The sequence below is a fragment of the Siphateles boraxobius genome, unplaced genomic scaffold (genome assembly GCF_051911475.1).
Source record: "Siphateles boraxobius isolate OS27281-9 unplaced genomic scaffold, OSU_SipBor_1 25, whole genome shotgun sequence".
In the NCBI taxonomy this organism is placed as follows: domain Eukaryota; kingdom Metazoa; phylum Chordata; class Actinopteri; order Cypriniformes; family Leuciscidae; genus Siphateles; species Siphateles boraxobius.
This window is the reverse complement of record NW_027508866.1, coordinates 33,619,972-33,639,015: the sequence shown is the minus strand read 5'-3', so window position 1 is coordinate 33,639,015 and position 19,044 is coordinate 33,619,972. Positions and strand designations below refer to the sequence as shown.

The 19,044-nt window shown below is 38.5% G+C and overlaps 2 protein-coding genes and 1 long non-coding RNA gene across 9 annotated transcripts in view; 1 reads left to right on the top strand and 2 right to left on the bottom strand.

The window, feature by feature from the left end:
• Positions 1-84: 84 nt before the first annotated feature.
• cdk2ap1 (cyclin dependent kinase 2 associated protein 1) lies at positions 85-3,520 on the bottom strand. 2 transcript variants are annotated; one of them, XM_077243676.1, is made up of 4 exons: positions 3,330-3,520; positions 2,591-2,682; positions 1,048-1,174; positions 85-942 (listed from the first exon to the last, which is right to left on the bottom strand). In XM_077243676.1, the coding sequence occupies exons 1-4, from the start codon at positions 3,382-3,384 to the stop codon at positions 875-877; spliced, it is 342 nt and encodes a 113-aa protein (XP_077099791.1). In that variant the 5' UTR covers positions 3,385-3,520; the 3' UTR covers positions 85-874. The 2 variants fall into 2 exon arrangements, with proteins under 2 accessions (XP_077099791.1, XP_077099792.1); XM_077243677.1 differs by having other exon boundaries at positions 3,387-3,508.
• Positions 2,950-3,653, top strand: LOC143750543 (uncharacterized). The gene is made up of 2 exons (XR_013207173.1): positions 2,950-3,251; positions 3,469-3,653. It is a non-coding gene; the product is annotated as an uncharacterized LOC143750543 (long non-coding RNA).
• Positions 3,654-4,199: 546 nt separating this feature from the next.
• The window catches only part of sbno1 (strawberry notch homolog 1 (Drosophila)), a 29,050-nt gene continuing 14,205 nt past the window's right edge, over positions 4,200-19,044 (bottom strand). For all 6 annotated transcript variants that reach the window (XM_077243674.1, XM_077243671.1, XM_077243670.1 and 3 more), the window contains 19 exons: positions 14,760-14,942; positions 14,570-14,667; positions 14,282-14,427; positions 13,880-14,077; positions 13,425-13,601; positions 13,124-13,296; positions 11,306-11,437; positions 11,085-11,220; positions 9,731-9,843; positions 9,577-9,648; positions 8,198-8,297; positions 8,026-8,100; positions 7,749-7,895; positions 7,419-7,513; positions 7,205-7,291; positions 6,975-7,112; positions 6,269-6,345; positions 5,947-6,140; positions 4,200-5,390 (listed from right to left, as the gene is read on the bottom strand). In XM_077243674.1, coding sequence (XP_077099789.1) covers positions 5,248-5,390; positions 5,947-6,140; positions 6,269-6,345; positions 6,975-7,112; positions 7,205-7,291; positions 7,419-7,513; positions 7,749-7,895; positions 8,026-8,100; positions 8,198-8,297; positions 9,577-9,648; positions 9,731-9,843; positions 11,085-11,220; positions 11,306-11,437; positions 13,124-13,296; positions 13,425-13,601; positions 13,880-14,077; positions 14,282-14,427; positions 14,570-14,667; positions 14,760-14,942 — 2,484 coding nt within the window. In that variant the 3' untranslated portion in view covers positions 4,200-5,247. The remainder of the gene's footprint in view (positions 5,391-5,946; positions 6,141-6,268; positions 6,346-6,974; positions 7,113-7,204; positions 7,292-7,418; positions 7,514-7,748; positions 7,896-8,025; positions 8,101-8,197; positions 8,298-9,576; positions 9,649-9,730; positions 9,844-11,084; positions 11,221-11,305; positions 11,438-13,123; positions 13,297-13,424; positions 13,602-13,879; positions 14,078-14,281; positions 14,428-14,569; positions 14,668-14,759; positions 14,943-19,044) is intronic.

Below are 19,044 nucleotides of genomic sequence, written 5' to 3'. Positions count from 1 at the left end.
ATATTTCATCAATTACAGCATTATTTTGATTTGTAAAACATGCAAATTAATAAAGCCTTAAAAAAATACTATGGTAAGCACGGATTCATAATGAATACATAGGATTTATTCATAAAAAATGTAAGAATATTTGTTATCTTAATGTTGTTGTTTAGGTGGATCATCAAACCAGTTTTCCGCTTTTATTGTGGCAACAATAAAATCTGGTATTATCATGTTAATTTTTGTAAGGACAGTAGAATTGTACAATACAAGTCTTTTGCAAAACAATAAACTAAAAGCATTTCATACACAATGAATGTCATATTTATTGACAGATATACAAAATTCCAAAGAGTGACCTTTTTTGTCTTTACATGAAAATACATTGTATTACACAAGGTAATAAATACAAATAAAGACGAAAGTAATGGCATCACTATAATACTTTTGAGTATCTCCCCAATTAAAAGAAAACTCAGCTATCCATGAGAGTGTCCGGGAGAAAATGATCCTGAGAGCTATTTCTAAAAGCACATACCTAATCTAACCTGTAAAAGCCATGCAGATTCTAATGTGGGACCGTCAATCCGGTTGCATGCATTTTTGCTAATTTGTTCTTAAAGATGCTATGTCGTCAAAGAAAAAGAAATATATAAAAACAACTCAAATGGCAACAGTTCTTCCAGATCTCTTGCATTTAGAAATCAGATGATATATTTTCTGCGTCGAGCCTTATTCCCTCCAAACCACAGATGAGAAGCGCAACTCGTAACATAAATGCTCCACTTGTTGATTGTTTTATCCCCTCAAAGGAAAGGCATGCATGATTCCCGTGTGACGGTATAGAAGACACAGTTCTTTCAGCCGTATGGAGAGAATGAGGAAGGAGGCGCTAGGATCTCGCATTTCTTTCTGTCTCTGCCAGACACTCACGAACAAGCCCTCTGGCGTGAATGATACCTTTAAATAAAGACACAATATTTGAGTTGCTGAGTGAGTAGAACATGTCAGTGCATTTGATGAAACTCTCATTTAGAAGCAGATTTATAGATTTTGGACACAAACCTCTTTTAAGTCGCTCCATGGCGCTTTTACTCCCTGCATATGTTGGCCTTATTTCTTTCCCAAGTTCTTCGATGATGGCGAGGAGTTCCGCATATTTACTCTGAGGTACTTGGTTTCCATTTGGACCCTAAACATGATATAGGGGGAGGGGGGTGGGGGGGGGTGTAAAGGTTAGTTCATCCAAATTCTTTAATTAATTAAAATCTCTTTTTAGATTATTAAACTCTTTCAAGCTTTATAATGGGTAACTGAGATTTTAAAGCCCCAAAAAGCACATCCATCATCCATCATAAAAGTAATCCACACGGCTCCAGTGGTTTAATAAAGGCCTTCTGAATAAATATGGATATTTTTCTTACAAAAAACACATGGCTTCGCTTCAGAAGGCTTTATTAACATATAGAGTCGTGTAGATTATTTCTCTGAATGATGGATGCTGAGTTACCATTCACTCCCATTATAAAGCTTGAAAGAGCCAGGATATTTTTTAATATAACTCTGATTGTGTTTGGCTGAAAAAAGAAAGTCATATACACCTAGGATGGCTTGAGGACGAGTGAATTATGGGTTAATTATAATTTTTGGGTGAACTACTCCTTTAAAATATTCTTATTATGACAGAATGAGTATCAAACCTACCAGTGTTATTTTAGGTACTTTTATGGTTAATATTATGAATGATTTTTTACTTTTATATTTTCTGTTTTAATTAAAACATTTTAGTTTCAGTAATTTAGTTGTATTTTTTGTCATTAATAATAGTTTTTAATATATTTCTATTTTATATTATTCCAAGTAACAAACTGTTTTTTATGGTTTTAAGTTAAAGTCGGCATGAAACTGACGTTGCAATGGTCTTTTGTTCCCTATTGTGATGTATATCTGAGTGAAACAGCATTTTAAACAAAGAATTGTCAGTGGGGAATGTATTGAATGGTTGTAGTTTGCTATTGGTCGATCTCATGTGAGTGACAGGTTTCCCCGCCCTCATGCAAGTCATCACAGAATAGGGCTGCGTCCGAAATCACATACTCTCTTGAGTAGGTACTTCTTATGAATAAGTAATATAAGTAATAAAAGGTATGTTCTTTATAGTATGAGTGTGTGTAGTATGAATGTAATCTGGACGTACTACATTCGTCATGTCATAATCGTTTGATCTACCAGCGTCAGTTACGTCACTTCATTGCCATTCATTAATCCTCTCCTGTGGCCTCATGGGATAGTAAAGTGTTCCTCCTATGTACACTTCAGAATCTAACCGGAAAAAGTAGGTCATCCAGGTACTTTTTGCCTACTCTTTTATGAGTACTGTGAATTCAGACATAGTTCTTTTGTCCCATACTGTGTTTCGCCTACTATATAATAGGGAAGTATGCGATCATGGATGCAGCCGAGATGTTATTGGAGAAGGGAGGCGTTATTTTGATCAAAAACTGATAAATTATTTATACTTACTGCAATATTCCATTAAAAAAAAAATTTACATTTTAAATGTTGATTTCATGGTGACTTCAACTGTAATAAAAACCATGAAACCTACCTGTGGGAATCCCAATGAAGGTGGTCCAAAGTCATTTAGAATTGGCTTGTATGACTGTATTGTTGCCATTGAAGACGGAGAAGGAATGTTTCCTGTTAAGAGTGAACAACAATACAAATCATTCACTGTATGAAACAACAAATTACGATTTACATAAATGCATAATAGATTATTTCTAGAAAGACTGACAGATAGATAGTGAAGATGCACACAAATTCTTTGTGCATTTGCGTAATTGGCCTTTTGTCTCGATCCCACTGAAATGCAACCCCTGTGACAACTAGCCCCGGTCTCCGTCACGCTCATTCCATGCGATACCATCATCGGCCACTAGGTGTCCCCAAAGAGCAATAAAAAAACTGCACGTCTGAATCCGATCAATCAACAGCCCAAGAGACAATCATGGAGGAAACGGCACGGGCTTGATCTTAGCCGCTAAAAGGATTCATTTTTATCACAATCTAGCGGCCTCCACACAAACCCATCCGGCCACGGCGCGACGCGGACCCTTCCGGAAGAACCAGAAAATGTACCTCAAGCCGATATTTAGCGCTATCGAAGGCGAGGAAAGCGTTTTTTTCACTAGTAATAATGGCGGATGTGAAGGATCTGACCCTGTAGCGATCAGACTGGACAAAAACTACACACGGCTTTTCCCCAGGTATTCTTTCTCACGCCAATTCTTACATTCGATCAAATACACTCAAGACGAAGAGTTTTCCCCGCTTTTTCGGCATACCTTGGTTCCCAGAAGTTCCCGGAAGGTGTTGATGGGGATTGGGTTTGTAAGACATACCTGAAGAGTTAATAAATGAGAGAAATAAAATTGTCCCTAAAATCAGCGGAGCGTCCGTCTCACAGACACTTTTTGTTTACAGCGGAGCAGCACCGGCAAATATGGCCGCGTCACTCCTCATGACACCCACACTGCTGTCCATCATCATCACAAAGAACTCAAGACAATTAACACATCATTAATACAAAAAATTACCCAATGTTGTCCATCAACACCGTGGCAGCTGGAGAAGTTACAAAATCATTAATAAAGAAATAATGCTCGTTATCACAACGGTTTACATTTTTTTTAAAATGTATTTTACTATAAGGAAAATGTTTTAATTTGTTTTGTTTTTTTACCAAAAAATGCTTTCCTTTGGGGGAAAAAACCCCGGAAAGTACTTGTACATATACATATAATAGATTTTTTTTCCGAAAAAAAAGCACAAAAAAGTGACAAAAAATCAGATGGGAAGATCAAATTCCAAAAGGATGTAGTTTAGTTGACAACAAACCTGATTTAATTAGATTTGAGGTCTTATTCTTCTAAAGCTTTGTACATAATGTACTTTTAACTGTCAACGTGTTATTAAACTGTACACTGAAATAAATGTGACCTTGTGATTTTTTTTATATATATATATATATATATAAATATATAATGACTTTAAAAACTAGATTTATACATTTATTCAGCAAATAATTAAAAGATTTAAGATTTAAACTTACTTTCTTGTTCAACCCTCAGCACATTGATAAAGAAAGCCAAATACCAAAAGTGCCCGGAAGAAAAAAAAGTGGTTCCCTTTAAGTAAAGAAATTTTGAAATAGATGTAATCCACAAGATTTATTGGTCATATGCAAGAGGTAGAGATCTTGCAGTCAGTTAAATTTTTCCATAGATTCTTTGTACAACAGATCCATCAGTAGTGCAACTCGTGCAAGGATGAATGACATTGTCTTCAGAGTGCTGCAACATCTACAATTCAGCAAAAACATGACATTTCAGATATGCAACTATACATCGAGATATAGTAGAGACCGAGCACGTGTCAAACTCACACATTTACAGCAGAAATGAGGTTCGGGAGCTCTTTATCCTAAGTAACACGTGTGACAGCAAATTATTAAAAGCAAGAATTAGAAAAACAGGGCAAAAGCTTTGATTGATGTGGCCTTTTGTAAAGGTCATTCCAGTTTACAATTGCATTTAACACTCAAACTGCAACACCGGGAAGCAGCGGAAACATCAACCCTCTCAGACGCTGACCTGCTTCCAGAAACTAAACTAAATCCAAAGGGTTCACCAAACCATGCAACGTTTCTGATAAAGTCTTCAGGGTTGGGTTGACACCACTTTCTTACACCCATCGGTGAGCCAGAGCGCCCCTGCTTTCAAATCAGGGACTGTATTAAGTGGTAAACAACCAGCGTCATGCCCAAGACATGCTGGGTCACAAGGCTAAAGGTGGAGACAGGCGTGTTTAAAAAAGAAAAAGAGGGACAAGAAATGAAAAAAGAAAACTCGATTGCGAGTAACCCCTGAGCGCTGTCCTGTGTACATAGTAGTGTGTGTGACTTCACAGAGCCACGCATGTCGATGGAAAGCACAGGCGATGATCTAGCCGACTGGAGGTTGTGAAAAGGAAACAGTCAGACCAAATATCGTCCAGTTTCGCCCCTTCTCAGTGCGGTTTTCTGACGCGCAGAGCTCCGATTCTCTCGTCCAGCAAGCTCCTTTGGCAATGAGTCCTCTTTGGACACGAACCCTGAAATGTTAAATACGGCACAAGCACTGTCTTTCTCACAGTGTACCGGAAGGGAGGCCGGCTGGCTTATAATGCCACATCTGCCATGAAGTGAGGGCCGGGTTTGTCACGCTATGTGTTGACAGTGTGGCTGATGCTCTGCGGATGGAGTTGCTGCCACATTTGCTGCTGCTGTACCGCCAGTTGCTGAGACTGATCTGATGATGACAGGATGTTGATCAGGGGCGACACGCAGTTGGCGGGAATGATCAGACCTGAGCGGGGGAAAAAAGAAACCGGTTGAAATTAAACCTGTCTTGTTTTGCTTGTTTTTTTTTTTCCACAATGTAATGTACACTACAGTTCAAAAGTTTGTGAAAATGTTTTTGAAAGAAGTCTCTTTTGCTCACAAGGCTACATTTATTTAATCAATAATACAATAAAAACAGTAATATTGTGAAATATAACAATTTAATTCTGTTTTCTATCTGAATATATTCTAAAGCTGAATTTTCAGCATCATTACTCCAGTCTTCAGTGTCACATGATGCTTCAGAAATCATTATTCTAATAATTAGAAAAATTATTAATGTAGGAAAAAAGTTGTGCTGCTGTATATTTTTGTAAAAAGTATAAGTCATCACTGTCACTTTTGATCAATTAAATGCATTCTTGCAGAATAAAAGTATTACTTTTTTTTAAGTCTTAATTTACCTCTGATGTTACATTGCAAACCGTCAGTTACATTATGGAAGATTTACATTTAAAAACTCAGGTGATTCAGTGACTTGCATTTGATGTATATATACACATATCTGTTTGACAACTTACCCACGATTCTCTGCCCATCTTCGGTTCTCAAACGTACAATCTGCATCTTCACATTGGATCCGCTGACTGAGGCCAGAACTCCCTCCACTTTGGTCCAGACGCTGAGGACAGAGCCACAGAGGACGTAGTATGTCCTGCACCGCAGCCCGATCTCACACTGTAGCCCCACTGACACCTTCTTACAGTTCCCTCGCCTGTCAAACAAAGTTACTTGTGACAACATTTCCAAACTCAGTCCAACTTGATGAGATTCACGAATCAAGTGAAACTGCGCAAATCTTTTGGATTTTTATTTCTGAAGTGACTTAAAAGAAACACCTACCAGTACGCGTGCGAGCAGACATCGGCAGAGCAGTTGTACTGATCAATCCAGTGCTGCTTGGCATCATCAGAGAGGACCTATTTTGGGATAAGTAGTAAGAGACCGTACAAATTTAAGAAATTACATGAAATAGTCTGCAGGGTTCTGACAGGGTCTAAAATTAACATTCACTCACCAATCACACAAACTTTTGATTTGGATGTTGGCTTATAAGTGGTTTAAACTAGGAAGCCTGAGCTTCATTTGGTGATTGCAATGCTGGTGTAAAACCTATAAAGATCAAATTTAAGAAGTGGATCCTGACTGCTGTAGAGGAATTAGACAAGCAGTGCATCTCAGCAGATATGAATGCATAATTGGATTTTGGGATATTTTTGTGTGGTGGCATCTTTGCTATATTGAGGAGCTGCTTGATCTGAGACGGCCTAAAACAAGCTAACTTTAGCGACACAAGGTTAATTTCACACAGGTTCAATTGACATCAGAGTTTGGTCAATTTGGATGATGTGAACGCGGTTTTCCAAAATTGGGTGTACACACAAACCATACCAAAGTCATTATAAAAAGGGTGGTCTGGGGTACGGTTCATGTGAACAGTACAGTTCGCTGCTGCTATGAACAATCATACTAAATTGTTTAAGTGAACCACTATTGACGACGTATGATTCAATAAAACTGCATCTTATAAACAGCAGTAATGTAATACCTTTTTACTTCTCTTCTTGAGGTCAGCGTAAGTCTCCAGTTTAACTTGTTTTCCGATATTTGGTCTGTACACCATAAAGAGTCTCTTTCTGGGATTGACTTCCTTTATAAGGATGGCAATTTTCTTGTTATTCCGCACCTTGAGATGAACAGAAAAAGGTTAGGTTTAGTAGTTGAGTGAATTGGCAGAGGGGTGTATAAAGAAAAAGAAGGGGAAAATAAAGGCCTCACCTGGACGTAAAAACCATCATCCGGTCCATTCTGGTCAGCCCAGACATGGGTGGCATCCTCCCATGCCATTCCTCGCTCCACACTCACCTGAAGACACAGAAACACATTTATTAGACATTAGCCAACTAAACAGACACATATGATATACACAAACACCACTAAAGGGATCATAAAGGTGCACTATTTCAGTTTCTCAGTATGGATATAAACATACCGTATAGAGCTCCACATGCCCTGAGGTGGAATATCCTGGTGTCAAGAATTTCTTTGAGTCAACTTTCTTTACTTTCTCATCTCCAGAGCCCAAATCTGCAAGGAAACAATATTCAAACTGAAAAAGGAAACAAAACCAGCTAATCCTAAAGTCTAAAATGGTGTTCCCTTCATTTGAAGATCACACTGAAATACATTTTAGTCTGTTAGCTTTGAGATTTGTTTCTAGTAGAACTTCCAGCTATAAAAACAAATTCACCGACACAGAAAAGAAAAACTGGGTTCTGCATTAGATCTTTGAGACTTAAGTATGTTTAAAACACCTTCTTACCTAAAATTCCCATGTCATATCTTCCAGTCTTTTTGGCATTCTGAATGACAGCGCTCAAAGTGTCAGAGAAATACTGAAAGAGTGCATTTTGCTGCTGGACCTCCATACCAAGAATCCTGTTCAGGAACTTCCCAATGTTGTTGTAGTCTATTAAAAGAAAAAGGTATGTGACATGAAAAAATGAAAACACTGTTTTACTGGGTCTTTTTAAACATTCATGAGAACATGAGAAAACAAAAACTTAACTTGAATAAAATTGACTCTGAAAATCTCTCACCTTTGTCTAGGGAGAGAACACCAGATCTATCTTCCACATTTATCAGTCCCACTCCGATTAAACCATTGCGGATTTCTAAAAAAAATTAAATTAATATGCAAGGTATTAAGATTAAGTTAAACTTGATGGTTTTCCAGTGACTTTCCTATTGTCAAAAGACATTAAACTGTACCTTTGAAGAAATCCCCATTGAAGTCACCGGGTGGAGACACTAAAGGAGAATCCAGACTGACAATAGACTTCATGACTATTTCCAGAGCGTTTCTGCCATACTGTGGATGTACAAAAAGACATCAGCGAATAAGTCTAGCAACAACCCAATTGACCCTTCGCTAAGCCACGCCCGAAAACCATGACTGGCCAATCGTGTCTTAGCAACCGCAACGAGGCGCGGGAGGTCTGGCAAGCTTTCGAGCGAGGGAAACATGGCGAAGCGTTGTGCGTATGGATTGTGCAAATCTGATACCCGGTATCCTAAAAGTTTGGACGCGGGAGTGGAATTGTTTCCTTCCCGAAAATCTAAAAGTCAAGGGGAGAAATGATGTGCGTGGATCCAGCAGTGTGGGAGACCCCATTCACAACTAAATGGCGACAGGATTAACAAAAACACCTATTGCTTGGAAGTTGGAAATTATGACGGTTCTTTGCTCATAATGCATATATTTTTATGTAAAATAAGACGATTAAAGACAAGACGGAGGCTCACTGACATACTTTAAAATATATTTCAGCATTTTGTTAATCGACGGCCTACTACCCCTGACTGACCAACTTTAACCCAATCCGATCGCGGCTCTCCCGGTGTTAGTTTATCCCGCTGTTTGATTTATAATTATTAGATTATTTTCACATTTCACTTACCCTGCTGTGCACGAACATAGCTGTTCCTCAATTTGTGCGTTTCCCATTTGAATGGTCAGCGTATGAGGCGGCCACTCCTTGCAATGGGACTATTGGCTTTAGCTACAATTTTTATGAAATTATTCTCTAATCGGTTGCAAATGTCGTGGATATATCCCTCGAATGCATACTGCAGTCCCTTTTGTCTTGCTCTCTCAGATATTTCACATGTTCGCCAAAAATGAATAATTATCTCATTGGGAATGTCTGACACCGGTGCATACACACTGTAATAGACGTGCCAGGCGTGAAAGCTTGACAGGCGTAGCAACTGTAACTAGGGAGGGCGGGGCTTAGCGAAGGGACAATTTAAAGCTGCAGTCTGTAACTTTTTTTGTGTTCAAAATGTACAAAAATTATATGGAGTACATCATGAATCCATTTTCCAAACCGTATTTTTGTCTTAGCCTGAACCACCATGGAACACCTATAATGAGTGTTTATATTCAGATTATTTTAAACTGGTTCAGGTCGTACCACTGCTGAGTAGCCCAGTACCTGCATGGCTTGTCATACACATACACAGAGAGAAGTAGCCCCGGCTACAATGTTCTTCCCCAAGATGCATGTAGTTCTGTTTATTAACCACTAGATCTCCAAAAATTATGGACTGCAGCTTTGTTACTGACAGTGCGTGTAATCCAATCTTACTTTGTTGTCAAAGTTAAATCGGCTGAGATCTCTCGTCTCTGTGGCCCTTCTGTCTCCGTGTGTTAAAGCCCCCTATTTGAGAAAGACAAACAATTAGGCTTACAAAATTAAAACTGACATCCATTAGCATGCAGAATGTGCATGAGTGACTCACCAGGCTCTCCAGTCGTTTGGCGACAATAGAGGCAAATCGTTGCTCTCCAGCGAGTTCAGAGATGAGGAACACATACTCAGGTGCTGTGACCTGGTTGGATCTGTGTGTTCGACCTGTTTGCAATGAACCCAAACAGTCAGTGAACTGGAAACTCTAATACAAATGTGACATTTTATATATTAATGCCTTATTTAAATTGCATATAAATTTTAATCTATTTGGATTACAGTTTTAACAAACTAATAAAACTTAGCGATGCATATTTGTCAGTCATACATAAATTGAACAGGTAAAAAAAATGAAAAGAAAAAAAGGTAATAAACTGCCATGATTTTTTTCCCAACTACTTGCATCTTATTTTAAGATCATTTTTATTTAAAAATCATTTTAAAATGTATTTATTTAAATTTCTTATGATTAGCATAAATTATTTATTGTGGAAACAATTAAATTGATTCAGTTAAAAAAAGGCATTAACCTGGTTAAAATATGACTAGTTGTGGAACAAGCAATATTCAGTTAGTTAAAAAGAATGAAATTTAAATAAATTGGATTTAATTATGATAAATATAACAACCTGGTTATTGTGCATTAAAAGGATAGTTCACCCGAAAAATTTAATTCTGTCATTAATTACATTTATTACTCTCATGTTGTTCCACACACTTCCACAGCAACAACCACTTCCAAGGCCCAGTAAGATAGGAAACATTTAAGTAGTCCATGTGACTCCAGTGGTTTAACCTCAATTATATGAATCGACACAATTGCTTTGTTTGCGCAAAAAAAAAGTTACACCACTTTATTTACAAATATTAATCTCCAACACACGTTCACAACTTCTGCTCTCGCTTCAACAACACGTCCACAATGTTGTGCTCTCATGATCGCACGTTGGAGATGAATCTTTTATAAATAAAGTGGTAAAATTATGTTTCTAGCATCGCTTCATAAAATTGAGGTCACGTGGATTACTTTTATATCATCTTTACTACCTATCTGGACCTTGAAAGTGGTAATGTAGCTGTCAATTGAGGGACAGAAATCTGTCAGATTTCATTAAAAAAATCTTCATTTGTGTTCCGAAGATGAGTGAATGGGTTTAGAACAACATGAGGGTAAGTAATTAATGACAGAATTTTAATATTTGGGAGAACTAACCCTTTTTATTAGTACCATTACAGAAATCTTACCAGTGTAATTTATGTATGACTGACAAATGTGCATCACATTAAGTTTATTCATATGTTAAAACTGTAATCCAAAATGAATGGAAATTTGGTATGAAATTCAAATGCATAAATCTTTTTTTCCCCTCAAAGATTAATAAATGAAAAAATAAATAAATACTCACCAAACTGCTGAATAGCTCTGTCAGCACTCCAGGGTAGCTCTAATGTCATATGTACCCTCCTCCTCTGATTCTTCACTCTGCGGTCGGCTTGAAGAGAAATACCAGAGCTGGCAGCCTCTGAGATAATTGCGATGTTCTACCAAAGTGAACATCGAACCGTTTAGATGTTGTTCATAATAACAAAACATTACACGGACGTGGGTAAAACCAAAGAAGCAAACCTTATCTCCATCCATGAACCTCTGCTTCTCTGTGAGGTTTAGGATTTCAACTGGTACGTCAAGTTCTGATCGAGACTCGTAGGAAATGCTGCCATCATCGTTGCTCACTACTCTGCCTTTGCGGCCAGTCATCTGCATTGCATAAGATACACAAGTTTAAAAATGGCATTGCTTTTAGGGCTGTGAAACGATTAATCACATTCAAAATAAAAGTTTGTTCACATAATATATATGTGCGTGTACGGTGTATAATTTGTGTATATATAAATACACACATCGATGTATATATTTAAGAAATATTTGCATGTATACTGTGTGTACATAAATATATATATAATTTGTTATATATAAAATGTAAATACTTTACATAAATAAAATTCTTAAACATATACATGCATATATAAATGCATACTAGGGCTGCACGATTTTGGCTGAAATCATAATCGCGATTAATCGAAACAGGTTACCTCGATTACGATTATTGAACAATTATTTAAAAAAAAATCTCTCATGTGTCACTGGCAAGGCTTATACTGTAAATATGTTCACGGTTATTTTTTTTAATGAAAGAATGCATAATCCTATCTTTGTGATTCTAAAATAAGGAAACACATAGATAGCTTTTAATGCTTACTTATTAAATATTTCAAACAATTGAATCAAACAAAGCATACAATGCTTGAAATAAAAACGTCTTATAAAAAAGTAATTAAGTTTTAATGTAAAAAGAAAGTTTCCTAAAAATGTAGAAAATAGTTCTTTTTGTAAACAAAATTAATTATTGTAAATATTGCCATCTTAAAAGTAAAATATAACTTGTATAAAACTAAAAAAAATAATCCTTTTCATATTGTGTAGCATTTGTAAATGCTTGTGTTATCGAAACCTGCTTTGTGGAGTGGAGGCACTTGTTGCTGGGCGTTTGTCAGTCTCTCTCTTTTTTCGCGTTTCTTTGGTACAAGCGGCTCCTATTGCTGAGTTGACTCAGTGTTTAAATTCCTTTTCACACAGAGATTCAGGAAAATACACGGATAAAGTGGCCGGGATTTGACCCGGGTTCGTTTGACTTTGGTTCATTCACACTGCCAGTGATTTTCCGGAATCAAGAGAGTGCGTTCACACATACACACACAACCCGCAAAGACACGTGACATGTCCCAGCTGCGTCTATAGTTTGCTTATGAGCTGCGATTTCTCTGGAGAAACCACGCTTGTGCATTTTTTTTCTCTGATTCGATCATAAACTAGCGCATTACGAACCGTTTCACGCTGGCGAACGATCCAGGCTTAGCGCCATCATTACGACACGGCATTGATTATGGCTTTTGTTCACACAGCGCGCGTTCCGGGACTGAACACGGCAATGTTACTATGTCCCCAACCTGGCATCAACCCCGGGTCGTGTTTGCGTTCACACAGAAGGTGTTTGTTCTGGCAATTTCCCAGATCAACGCGCTGTGGGAAAGGGGCTCATGTTGCTTCAATGTCGCAGACTGGACAGGGCGGAGTTATGTGACTACACACGCGGTAATATGTTTTAAGGGGAAAGTACATTAACACACTGTGGGCGGAAATATTAATAGGTTTAAAAAACCGAAATAACCGACATGGTAAAATTACGTCGGTTATAGGCTCTGAATTTCGGCTCGATTATTTTTCAATTAATCATCCAGCCCTAATGCATACACAAAAAAATTATACACCATACACATTATGTAAACAAACTTTTATTTTGGATGCGATTAATCGTTTCACAGCCCTAATTGCTTTAATTAAACAGTCTGGCTGACACAAAAAACCCTCTACAAACAGACCAACCTCTGCGACGTTATCAGGGCCTCCCAGCTCATCGATGAGTTCGTCGAGCGTGTTGGGTGGTAGATCCTCCGCCAGCTGCTCCAGTCGATCCAACAGGTCCCTCTTCATGCGCTGGGCGTCCTCAACAGCATCCTGACTGGTCACACAGCTGCTCTCCTCTGGCTCACTTTTGGCTTCAATACAATTGTTTGGTGTGATTATTAATATTCATTGGACAATGACGTTCTTAATTATACAGCTTTATCCAACAACTTTCAGCTGCAATGGTCTAAATTTTGTGAAAAGCTCATAGGTCACCTACCTACAGCAACCGTGTTGTTTGAAGGTTTGATGATGGGGGTTGTAAAAGTGGGTCTGGTTGTTCCAAGCCCAGAGGCTAACAAGGCACTTTGAATAGAGTCAGGATCAATGCTTTTTTTCTTCTTCTTGTTCCTCTTTTCTTTACTCTTTTTAGAGTCTTTCCTGATGAGCCACGGATCTAAGTTTCAAATAATAGGCAGCATTTGAATATGTATAATTATTTTGGTATCAACATGGAACTGAATTGAGCTGAATAATGACACTATAGCATTCTGCAGTGCTGCTCATAGCTAAACTGAATTGATCATAATTGAATTGTACAACATTAACACCATTTTCCAGTTTATTAATGTGAAGCTGCTTTTTGATCTGTATTGTATAAAGCATTATATAAATAAATGTGACTTGACAACATCATCTTCGGTGTAACCTGCAAGAGCGTTTACAAATTCTCACCATCTTCCTCATCCTCACTGGAATCATCCTTAAAGGGGTTGAAGTCATCTTCATCCTCCTCCCCTGAGCTGACCGACTTGAAGCTGTCGTCACTTTCTGCATCTTTGTCCGAATCGTCCGAGTTGCTCTCGTCTGAGCTGGAACCAGACAGACCCCCAGATTTACGAGGCTTCTTCACTTGCTTCTTTGTTTCCGGACCTGCAAAAAACAAAAAAAAAACAAAAAAAAAAATGGTCAGAGCAAACATTACTAACCTTCATTTTCAATTTGAGCAACCTAAAACCCCAACCGTGGTTTTGCTTCCTCTAACATTAAAATATGCTTAGTTTCAGGGTAGAAACCATTGCTAAATATAACTGGGCATCTCTATTGCGGTTTCCAAGTCCGTGTGAACTGTATTACCTTTCCGCTTTTTGCCTTTCTGCTCAGTGGTGGTTTCTGAAGGTGAAGGTTTTTTCTTCACACTTAGGTCGATGCCTAAAAGACTGAAGAGTTTTTGTCTGTCTGGTGCAGGAAAATGCTTCTCCACCAGAGACTGCAGGACACCCCTTTAAAGGATCATGCATAGAAATGTTTAGTTAAAAAAATAAAATAAAAACACTATCCATTTTTATTTTACAGAGGCAAGTCAATTAAAAAGGAAATATTACTCTTTTTAAAAAAAATGTATTGAAAAATTATTACACTCACTTTGCAGTGGAGACAAAGTCATTGAGCTCGCCTCCTCCCTCCTCCAAGGCCTCAAGGGTTCGAGCTTCTCCAGTTGATTGAAGACCAATCACCACACACTGCAGAGAATGTTAGAGGTCAGCACAACCAAAATCACTGTAATTCTTTCTCTCTGAAAGCTCTTTTGTAATAAGACGACACCTAATCTAACCTTTCCATTTTTAACATCCTCTCGGGCCAGCTGCACCACTCTTCGAACCTTAGAAGCAATGCACAGGTACTTGAAGAACCTCTGATGAGCTGACCAGAACTGACCCCACATGGACTTTTTCATCCGTTGTTCTGCATCCATTAGGTTGGCGGCTTGCTGGAACTTCTCTCTTGCGCTGACCCACTGCACATTTGCAAATAAAGAGTTTGATTATTTAAGGGTGTTTTCACACTTGGCAGGTTTGGTTCAATTAAAGTGAACTCAGGTGGGATTGCTCTGTTAATGTGGTTCATCTGAAAAAGGGTGAACCCTGCAATCCAAACCACTCATCTATACAGAGAACTGGATTGCTCATGGCGTCATAAAAAGTGAAGCCACCGCGCCGCCAGAGTGGTATTCCCAAGTAAGCTCATGCCTTCTTTTGAATTAATAGGAAATTATAGGATTTTACTGAGAAAACATTGCCTAACGAGTAGGGTTGGGTATCGGTTGGGTTTTATCTGATACCAGTACCTACTCTGTATTTTTTAAACCGTTCCGGTGCTTAAACGGTTCTTGAAACGGTACTTAAGAAAACGAAACCGCACACACTTTGTCAAAAAATAATACCCTTTTATTTCCAGGGCCAAACTGGACATAATATTAACTTAAATCTTTAAACAATATAAATACAAGTAACATATGGTAATAATAAATAAACCAATATAAAATAAAAATTCACATTTACATAATATCAAATAAAACAATATTGTATCAAACAAAACAATATTGTATCAAACAATGTAATAATACTGGAGATTAGATTACTACCAGGGTAATCTAATCTCGACAAGGCTCCAGGTTCCCATGTTGCGTCACCTTGAACCAGTCATGCAAGTTATCTGGTCGTTGTACTAGTTACGGCAGCACTTAGCTTGGCGAGTTTGGCATTTGGTTCCCACTGCGTCTTAACTACGCAGCGTTGAGTAAACCTATGAAAGAGAACGTTTCTGGTTACTGGTGTAACCTATGTTCTCTGAATAGGGAACGAGACGTTGCATTCGCTGCCAAGCTCTTCGCGCTGCCGACAAGCTTCCCTTTTCGGCAGAGAAATCTGAGGAGCAGATGATGCGCGCGCTAATTAGGGATGTGACGGTGAGGATATTTTCCCACTGGTTAATCGACGTGTGACAACACCGGTAATACCGGTATCACCGGCTGGGGCTTTTAATCTCTAATTTAAGGGCAAACGTAAAATGCGCACGTTTGCACAGCCATGCATATTGGTGCGGTGGTTCGGAGCAGCACTGTTTTGTTATTGTGTCCTGTATTGCCGCTAATTTGAAAACTAAACAAAATTTTTTTTTTTTAACAACGCTTATAAAAAGCTGGTGCGGCAGAGCGCACTTCACTTTAACTTTTAAATTAGGGTCAATTCATCCATCGCAGGGAGTTTGATTGACATGTGATCTGACCAATCAAAATCCAAACTTTTTGTCCAACAAAGCAGTCAGGAGAGTTAGTAGATTAACGTTGGTGGATTTGAACTTGGCTTTAACTGAGGCAATCTCTCACGACACATTAAAGAGGCACAAAACGGTAGGCATATTTATTGTTTAATTTTCTTTGACTGACCAAATTTTTAAAGTTGAGACTTTGTTCCATAATATTACCTGCTCGGTCCAGTCTGTCAGCGCGCTGTCAGTGTCCTCTATTTTCCCTGTTTGAGAACATGGGTTGAATCCGAAATCGCCCCCTAAACCGTCATTCACCAAGTAAGGCCTATTCCCTACGTTAGTCCACTAATACTGTTCACTTGAATGAGTGAACGAAAACGAGTGAGCGAATTCGGACAGCCGCTGAGCTTACATAAACTGTACACTCGTTAATGCAGTGCAATGTGATATTGAATAAGTGCACTCAATAACGTCCACTATGGTTTCTCACAAATCTCTACGTTCATTTAAGACTTTATTTAAATCTTTTAAGACTCTTATGAGGACACTCAACAAAACAGACATTTTGGCATAATTTGTGTGCGTTATGGTTTGTTCAAGACCGAAAGAGAACTCGATATTGACGCGCGTCTTTTCTGTGGGTCGTGTGTGTGTGTGTGTGTGTGCAGGACTAACGGATACTGAATAATTGTGTTAAATATTTTTAACGCTTTAAACTTTTTTTTTTTGCGGTGGGCAAGTGATGAAACCAGTGTTGCGACTGAACACCACGTAACACCAACTACCGCAGCAAGCCTAGCGCTAATATAACATGACGACGTAAGAGCGGTCGAGGCGGCGCCCGTGCCATCAGGCGTGATCATTGGCGTGATTCTATATGGGGTACGGCTGCTCGATTATGGAAAAAATCATAATCACGATTATTTTGGTCAGTATTGAAATCACGATTATGTAACACGATTATTTTACATGACTTTGGGAACGTGTTGCATTTATTAAAAGACACCTTTCAACAACTCTTGAAAAAAATCTAAATGTGAACATTTATTGCACTTTTTGAACTATTAAACCCACTTGCAAACTCACAAGTGGTGAAAAGGGTGACATGTTTACAAATTAATTTGTTGTAGGGGGTCACCAGGGCGTTTTTTGCCTTTATAAAGGACAATTTATTAAACCTTACTAAATATATGTGTTATGTCGAAATTCTTACATTTGATCAAATTCAGTTGTAATAAAAAGGGCTGGTATCCATTCAATTAATTTACACTGCAAAATTACAACTTTAAAAATATTATGAGATTAAAACATAATAAAATAAAAAATAAAATCAATGATACCTTTAAACAATAGGTGGCGACAAGTGACCGTCTTAATAAATGAATCATTGACTCATTCATTAAAACGATTTGTTCAAAATAATGAATCATTCAGTAACAAAACACAGCGCTTAGAGATGCTTTTCTTTTGTAACAATTTTCGTCGGTGAAATGGAACAAAACCAGTCAATATTGCATCTAAAATGTAAGTTACTAAATATAAACTAGGCTAGCTGCTACTTGTTTACGAAACTATAAATTCAATGTAACATTTGCAATCGTGATATAGAACAGCCCTTAGTCGTGTTATGTTACTTAACTACATATGTTAAAAAAAAACTCAACACATACACACTCAACACACTCATACACATTTCTACCTCATTATGTTTCTTCTGTGAGTTTTAGAGTGAGCTGTTAGTCTCATTTGTTTTTGATTTCTCCAATGTCTCCCTCACAAATAGACAGGCAGCGCAGCTTCCAGAAACTATCCATTACCGATCTCTGTTTACACTCTGACTGTATAAGATCAAAACCATCTCGCGTTTCGATCGGTCGGGCAAGTAAAACTCTTTAACTTCAAACTTAAAAATCCCCTTTTCCCGGACAAGCAGACAAGTGTTGATGTCGCTCCCTGTGTTCATTATCGATTTGTTTCGTGCTGTAAAGCGGAACAGATGATCAGTTCATGTGCGCTCGCGCTGCCGTTCGCTTTAACTGAGGCGCTACAGTGATCGAGCAGAGATCTGCGACAGCTCGAGATACGTCTATGGTCTCACTCCAGTCTATATTAAATTAGCCAATTGTTATTGTGAAGTTTATTGTGCTTGCAGTTTATGACTGAGAGAGTTTATGGTTTCGGGAGAGGCGGATGTGCGCGTGCGCGAGTCATTCAGAACACAGGACAAAATAATCGTTTTTAGTCGATTGTACTATTTTGGAGATCGTTGGGAGCCAAAATCGAAATTCGATTAATTGCACAGCCCTAATATGGGGTTCAGACAATCGGCACAGAGAGGGCGTTCTGACGCGTAATTTTAAACGTGAAATGCAGTCAAACCTTGGAGAGTTTTGTCTTCGGCATCTTCATTAATCCCCTCGCTATCAGCAGACGTTCCGGGAGTCTCCCATATATTTATAACGGCTCCCTGATGCCTGCAAATTAGTTAAAATCTCCCGGAATCTAGAGCGAGCGAGCAAGAGCGCGCATGCGAGGCAGAACAGGCTGTGCTCCAAACCGTATAGTGCGCGCACGGCGGAGAGGGAGAGAGCGAGAGACCTTGCGTGTGTGCGCCTCATGACACAGAGTCAGTCACCGAAATTTTCGTTCTTATTCTGTCTGGTTACTACCGTTTACGTTGGAACCGGTTCCTTATTGGCACCGCGTTTCGGTACCCAACCCTACTAACGAGACACCGCTTCTATATCTAAGTCTCCCTGTACATTCTCCCAACGCAAAGGCCCCAAGCATGTAAATGGTTATAAAGTCGGGAATTTTCCCTCCCCAGCTGATATTCACTATCACTACAG

What these genes read in the sequence shown, in the direction of transcription:
- cdk2ap1 (XM_077243676.1), bottom strand. Translation starts at nt 3,384, where the DNA reads ATGTCTTACAAACCCAATCCCCATCAACACCTTCCGGGAACTTCTGGG. An exon ending in GGGAACTTCTGGGAACCAAG is followed by an intron (nt 2,683 to 3,329) that starts GTATGCCGAAAA and finishes CACTCTTAACAG; the next exon opens with GAAACATTCCTTCTCCGTCT. An exon ending in CTTCATTGGGATTCCCACAG is followed by an intron (nt 1,175 to 2,590) that starts GTAGGTTTCATG and finishes TATCATGTTTAG; the next exon opens with GGTCCAAATGGAAACCAAGT.